The sequence below is a fragment of the Alosa sapidissima genome, chromosome 1 (assembly GCF_018492685.1).
Source record: "Alosa sapidissima isolate fAloSap1 chromosome 1, fAloSap1.pri, whole genome shotgun sequence".
In the NCBI taxonomy this organism is placed as follows: Eukaryota; Metazoa; Chordata; class Actinopteri; order Clupeiformes; family Clupeidae; genus Alosa; species Alosa sapidissima.
The window spans coordinates 44,967,797-44,975,316 of record NC_055957.1 but is presented as its reverse complement, the minus strand read 5'-3'; the positions used below and the strand labels follow the sequence as shown (position 1 = coordinate 44,975,316).

General features: G+C 46.2%; 1 protein-coding gene across 3 annotated transcripts in view; it reads left to right on the top strand.

Moving 5' to 3' along the window:
• The window catches only part of carmil3 (capping protein regulator and myosin 1 linker 3), a 54,853-nt gene that overhangs the window by 28,833 nt on the left and 18,500 nt on the right, over positions 1 to 7,520 (top strand). For all 3 annotated transcript variants that reach the window (XM_042093399.1, XM_042093409.1, XM_042093396.1), the window contains exons 16-23: positions 940 to 1,044; positions 1,937 to 2,006; positions 3,105 to 3,186; positions 3,601 to 3,697; positions 4,277 to 4,331; positions 5,294 to 5,466; positions 6,000 to 6,068; positions 7,002 to 7,095. In XM_042093399.1, coding sequence (XP_041949333.1) covers positions 940 to 1,044; positions 1,937 to 2,006; positions 3,105 to 3,186; positions 3,601 to 3,697; positions 4,277 to 4,331; positions 5,294 to 5,466; positions 6,000 to 6,068; positions 7,002 to 7,095 — 745 coding nt within the window. The remainder of the gene's footprint in view (positions 1 to 939; positions 1,045 to 1,936; positions 2,007 to 3,104; positions 3,187 to 3,600; positions 3,698 to 4,276; positions 4,332 to 5,293; positions 5,467 to 5,999; positions 6,069 to 7,001; positions 7,096 to 7,520) is intronic.

The following is a 7,520-nucleotide window of genomic DNA, read 5'->3' as shown; positions in this document are numbered from 1 at the left end:
CACACACACACACACACACACACACACACACACACACACACACACACAAACGTGTGTACACACTTGGAAACATTCACACAAATGCGTACTCACAGACACACTAGAATGATAATCATATGCTTATAATTGTTTTGACATGCAATTGCATAGATACCTACACATACGCACAAGCACATGAATAAAATACAGTGAGTGCACTGATGCAACACATGCACATTATGCATGAAAAATGACATACATAATGCATGCATGAAAACTTTACTCACATAAACTGCCCAAACACTCTAGAAGCACATATGGTTCAGAGCTAATCTGACACACAAGCACAAGCCATTGTGTCACATAGTCTGGACTTCTTTCCTCCTTCCCCCCTGATACTTTTTAAATCTTGTCATCCATCTTCCTGGCCTGCCCCCTCTTTTGTCTTGCTGTCATCTCTCTGCAGCTCCATCACACAGATGACTTATTTGTCCGGTTGGGCTGAAATGGCGGCTGTATGTCTCTGAGTGCTGTCCAGTGCTGTGGCTGTTTGTTGGGGGCTTCTTAAATGCCACCCTTTAGGCTGCTGCAACAAATGAGTCTGAAGTTGCAGCCAGTTGATGCATTATATCAATCGAAATGGCTCCTGATTTTACTAATGGTCGTATTGCAACTGTTTGACTCTCATCTAATGTTTTTCTCCCATTCCCTTTTCCATCCTTTATCTCTCCCTCCCTATCTCTCTCTGTCTCTCCCTCCCTCTCTTTCTTTCTCTCTCTCTCCCTCTCTCTCCTCACTGTCCTTCTCTCTCTGACTCTGTTCTCTCTAAATGCCTCTCTCCACCCTCTTTCTCACTTTACTTGCCTTTCTTTCTCCCTCTCTCGTCCTCTCTGTGTCTCTATCCCTTACTTTCTCTCTCTTGCTCTCTCCCTCTTGCTCTCTCTAATCCCCCTTTCATAGGAAAGTGAGAGAAACTCTGCCCTCCTTTCGTCAGTTCTTCAGTTCAGCTTTCAGCCTGACTCACATCAGCCTCTCGTCGATGAAGATGCCTCCTGATGTTCTAAGGTGACCCTTACAAACATACACACATACACACACATACACAGCGCATGCTCACATGCACCCGCACACACATACACACAGAGACACACACACACACACACACACACACAGAGAGAGAGAGAGAGAAATGTCTTGACTTAAATTCTGAAATGGTCTACTTTGAGCATGACGCTATAGACTTGATATTGTAACTCAACAGCCAATTTAATTCATTCATCCCTTTACTGTTGCTATAAGCAATGCTGTTGATTAGCTGGAATGGTGTATCGCTCAGTCTGAGTCACTTTGTTTGTTTCCTATTTACACAGCCAGAACTGTGTAGAAACACCAAACACACACACACACACACACACACACACACACACACACACACACACACACATGTTTTGACTGAAATGCTGAAATGGTCTCACTTCACTCACGCAAAATGCAGAACAGCTGAGTTTCACTGTACAAGTTTCGGCCAAAGGGCAGATTTATTCAGATGCTTTCTGGTCAGGCTGTGGAGAGCTGGCACCAATGCAAAGACGGTCTGAATTAGCTGCATCAGGGCTGCCCCCCCTTCCCCCCAATACACCGCTCTCTTCCTTATCTCAACCTTCACTTTAGAGTATTTAAACAGCCTGATATGGGAATCAGAGTAATTCTCTAAGCTCCTTTGCCTCTAAGCCGGTAAGAACGTTGTAACACTGCATTCAGGGGAAGTTGTCTAATTTGATTCTTTTCAGACAAGTTTTTAGGTGGAATCCTGCTCCATGCAATACGGTGTGAGCTGGCCCTGGGTAATCGATGGATAAAACAGGAGTCCAGCTGTCCCTCTCGGTCGTTTGTCGTCCAGAAGTGTGACTCTGACTGTGCGTGGCCTCTGTCTGTCTGTCTGTCTGTCTGTCCTCAGAGCACTGTTCCTGGGCCTGTCATCCAACCCGCATATCACTGACTTGCACCTGGACATCAGTGGCTGTGAGGTACTATTAGTCCGTCCGTCTGTCTGTCTGTCTGTCTGTGTGCCTGTTTGGTCCCTCTGAAACCCTGTCTCACACATTCTCACTCTCATGTGGTCTCAGCGGTCTGTCTGGCTGTTGTCCTGTCTTGCCTCTCTCAACAACAACACATTAATTTATTTAACACGCTTTTCAAGGCACCCTTTTACAGTCAAGGGGGAACCTTACAGTCAAGGGGGAACCTCACTTGCACCACCGAATGTGTAGCACCCACAATTATGTACCGGAACACTCACCAGTGTGAGGTAATGAATGAGCCAATTACATGGCGGGGGGGGGGGGGGGGGGGGGGATGATTAGGGGAGCAGATTGAATGAGCCAGGTTGGGAATTTAGCCAGAGCACCGGCAAACCCCCCTACTCTTTGCGACAGGTGCCATGGGATCTTTAATGACCACAATAAGTCAGTACCGCCTGTCTCATCTGAAAGACGGCATCTCCTACAGCACAGTTTCCCTGTCACTGGGCCATTGGGATTTTTGATTTGTGTCCAGAGGGAAGATTGCCACCTACTAGCTGCCCACCAACACCAGTTCCAGCAGCAGTATAGTTTTCTCAGGGCGTCCCCCATCCAAGTACTAACCAAGCCCACCTCTGCTTAACTTCTGCGTTTCAACATAGACAGGGTATCCATTGGTCTGGCTGCTGGCTCTCACTCTGACCCTGTCGCTCTCTGAGCTGCCTAGCTGTTCTCTGCTGTTCTAATTGGGCTCTGTGTGGCCCTGTTGAATGCTGTCACATCACAGGATGTTTGTCTGTGCGTCTCTCAGCTTCACCATCTGTTACCCAGATGATCTGTTGTTTGGCTTACTTAAGACCACGTCTCTTTTTGCAATGTATTGACACGTATGAAGCCATATGGGAACTAATTATCTCTCGCTTTTCTCCTCTCTTCTCTCTCTCTCTGTTGTGGTCCCTGAGTCCTCTCTCTCTCTCCCTCTCTCTCTATTTTTTCTTCTCTTTTTTTCTTTCCATCTCCTTTTTCTTATCTTTTTCCATCATTTTATTATTTTTCTTTCTTTACTTCTCTCTCTCTCGCTCTTTCTCTCTCTGTGTGTCTTAGCTGAGGTCAGCAGGAGCGGAGGTGATCCAGGACTTGTTCCCCAGAGTCTCCTGCATCAGCACTCTGGACATCTCTGACAATGGTGAGAGCGTGTGTCTGTCTGGCTGTGTGTGTGTGTGTGTGTGTGACACAAAGCAGGCCAGACTTCATGCCCCAGGGCAGAACCACTCTTGTTGACAGTCCCGGTGTGTGTGTCTGTCTGTGTCTCTATGTGTGTGTGTGTGTGTGTCTGTTGTGTAAGTATGCATGTGCCTATGCATGTGTGTGTGTGTGTTTGTGAGAGAGAGGGGGAGGGAGGTACAGAGAGAGGGTGAGAAATAATGGATAGGTGTCTAGAATATTTGGTACAGCTCTGTGTGTGGACTGGAAGATGCTAAGCTTTATTCATGTGCATTTCTTTACCCCTACCTTTATGTAATGTTATTTCATATATGTTTTTAATTTCATCATATCTACTGTTTTATTTCTCTCATCTGTGGTGTTATTCTCTCTCCAGGGTTGGATGCAGATCTGCTGTCTGTTATCCCCACATTCTCCAGACATCCCTCCCTCAAACACCTGCTACTTGGCAAGAACTTCAACCTTAAAAGCAGGTACCTCAGAAGAGGGGAGGATGAGGAGGAGGGGGAGGAGAGAAGAGGAGGGGAGGAGGGGGAGGGGGGAGGAGGGGGGTTGATTACTTCCACGCCAAGGGGGATTTTCAAGTACACTTCATTTGCATTTCTGAATACTTGAAGGGCCTGTCCACACGAATACGGCAAAAGGAGAGTTTCTTGCAAAACTGCAGAAGAGGGACAGAAAGTGAAAAGGAGGGGGCGAACTTGACATGAACGCACCTTGGCACATTATCGTAATATCAGACTCCCTTAGTGCCAAAGAACATTAAGACCTCTACAAAGGTCGTAGATAACAATAGACAGCCTGTGTTTATATGGCAGAGAGAGAGCAAATGCAAGTTCACAGTAAAGTAGAGAGTGTAGGAGCCTAGTCAATATGTTTCTGTCTCAGCTGACGGGTGATCTGAGAGTTTGTAAAGATCTGCTGATTTTTCACAGAAGCATCTGTTTGTCTGTCTGTCCCTCCATCCGTCTGTAATAACGTCTGAAACAGCACTGGATGATTGAATTCTGGTGTGTCGGACTTCTGATGCTTTTGTCCTGCGTTCCCTTCAGGGTTCTGGATGAGATCCTTCAGAAGCTTGTGTTACTCATACAGGAAGAAGAGTGTGTGAGTCACACAAACACAGACCCTGCAACCACTGAAAACACACACACACACACACACACACACACACACACACACACACACACACACACACACACACACACACACACACATACCCACATACTCACACACACCACACTCCTGTGCACTCACAGACACACACTTGCACACACATGTATATTTTCAGGCACAGACGCTTTATACGCACACATGTGTCAGTTAAATCACAAAAATAGAGATGAAGACTGTTTTGACACATGCACACTGGTAGTAAGATTATTACACACAAGCACATACACCAACAAAGATGAAGAGTGGTAAGTGAGTGTTTTGAGACTGACACACACACACAGACACGCACACACACACACACACACACACACACACACACACACACACACACACACAGCAAACGAATACCCTCTGTTTACCCTCCTACTCAAACTCAGAATGGTAGGTTCTCCGTTGCAGTGCTGCAGCTGAATGATTCATCCTTCCTCTCTTCCTGTCTCCCTCTCTGTCTTCCTCCCTCCTCTTCTTCTTCTTCTTCTTCCACCTCCTCTCCTAACTCTCACTCTTCAGCCCTCTGCTCACTCTATCTTTTTATTTCTCCTCCCTTAGGCTTTATAGCTGCTTTCATTCTGCATATTGCAGGATGAGCTCCGTTAAATAATTCACAGCATTTTATCAAGATCTACAAAATCGGTACATGTGTATATGTGTGTATCAATGTAAAACTAAGGACACACACATATGCATACCCATACCACAAAAAAATCATGCCGTGCCCATACCCTCAAACATGCCCCTCTCCACACACACTAACACACACACACACACACACACACACACACACACACACACACACACACACACACACACACACACACACACACACACACACAATCCCCCCATACATCCACACCCATATTTTTTCTCTCTCTTGCTCTTTGTCCGTTGTCCAGGCTCTGCAGTCCTTGTCGCTGGCAGACTCGCGCCTGCGCTCCAGGGGCACAGTGCTGGTGAACGCCCTGGGCAGCAACGCCTGCCTCCGCAAGGTGGACCTGAGCGGCAACGGCCTGGAGGACGTCGGGGCCCGCATGCTCAGCAAGGCCCTGCAGATCAACACCACCCTCCGGTACAGCACAGAGAGTGGGAGAGAAAGAGTGAGGGAGAGAGTGAGAGAGATGAACAGACATAATATAAAGGGAAAGAAAGAGACACCCATGCAGAGAGGTCAAGGCCCTGTAGTACACAGTGAGACAATGGCAGAGAGCTGGCTAAGCCCCCGCTGATGAATACCAATTTTAGCCAGCATTGCAACACAGAGAGAAGCCATTAAAGCCATTATGACAGAGAAAGCAGATTGCAGCAGACAGTTCTTAGCAAGACCATTTTCATACGTATGCTACAGAGAAAGATATATATTGCAATGGTATTTGAATGCAAATGCTACTGATTGGAGTGTATCATTTTAATGATTTCCCCCATGGTAATGAAGCACCATTACTGCAATGTAAATATTGAATGCATAAGCAACAAGATAATGAGTCTTTCTTGTTCCCACTCTCACTCTCTCTCTCTCTCTCTCTCTCTCTCTTTCTCACACACACACACTCACTCTCTATCTCTCTCTCTCCTTCACTCTCTCTCTCTCCCCTCCTCTTTTAGGAGTGTAACATGGGACCGTAATTACACCACTGCTACTGGATTCCAGGATGTTGCGCGAGCCTTGGAACAGTAATGCACACAGACACAGTCACACACACACTCAAGCTCAAATGGACACTGAGACACTTAGTGACATTCATAATGCACATTGTCACGCATTCACACACACAATGTCATGCATTTACACATAACCAGTTTTGCTTGCGAGCCACAAATTCTTGTGTGCAGCCAAACCCAAAGAAAAGAAATGTTGAAGAATGACAATAGAAAGGACATACAAGGATATACTGTAGAGATACACATACTGACAAACTGACAAAGACACACAGACACTCACACACTATACATACACACACACACACAAACACACACATGCACACACACACTATACATACACACACACAAACACACACACACACACACACACACTATACATACACACACACACACACACACACACACACACACACACACACACACACACACACACACACACACACAAACAGCCCCTCTCCCATCGCATTGCAGTGTGTTACATCACCTCTGACCTGCTAGTGAGTGTTTGAAGAGGCATCAGAGGGCTGGGTGTGGTGCTGCTGCTGCGGCTGCTGCACCAACTACTCCACTGATGCTCCAGAACTGGTCATGCCCCAGAACTGTTCAGACACACACACACACACACACACAAACACACTACTCCACTGATGCTCCATAACTGGTCATGCCCCAGAACTGTTCAGACACACACACACACACACAAACACACTACTCCACTGATGCTCCATAACTGGTCATGCCCCAGAGCTGTTCAGACACACACACACACACACACACACAAACACACAAACACCAGCCTCTGTATTTTTAACTCAGCTCTTAGTCATCAGCAGAAGAGGAAACACAGACTGGGCCTGTCAAGCACATGCTCATGAGAGGTAGTGTGTGGAGGTCTGGTTGTTTCTCATGGTAGTTTCTCTTCCATCTTTATCCCACTCCCTCCAGCAACTTCACTATCCAGTATATGCCACTTCCCCTCTGTGACATTGCACAGGCATACCGCAACGCCCCCGACAGGACGGAACAGGCACTGACCAAGGTGAGCAAACACACTCCCCACCGTCATCTTCAAACACAGACACTGACCAATGTTAGCACAGCAAACACACTCCAATCTCAATCAAACACAACCACCGACCTAGAGAGTAAACACTTTACCATCACTGTCACAGACGAGCTCTGACCAAGGTGGCTTCAGCAAACACTCTTCAAACTCAATCCCATCCTTCAGAAGGATTGGGAAGGATTACACAATGATAATAAGGAATATAGTGAAAATACATTTGAGGGAACCTCGCTTTTTAAATTAAGTTATTATGTGTTATTCATCAGCAATTACACATTGTGTAAGTACACTTGTGTAAGTAGCCTACTATTGAACCAAAAATATTTACATTTCTGCACCTACACTCTTAAAACGAATGTGTTGAAAACAATACAACTTGCACTGTTTTTAACAAATCG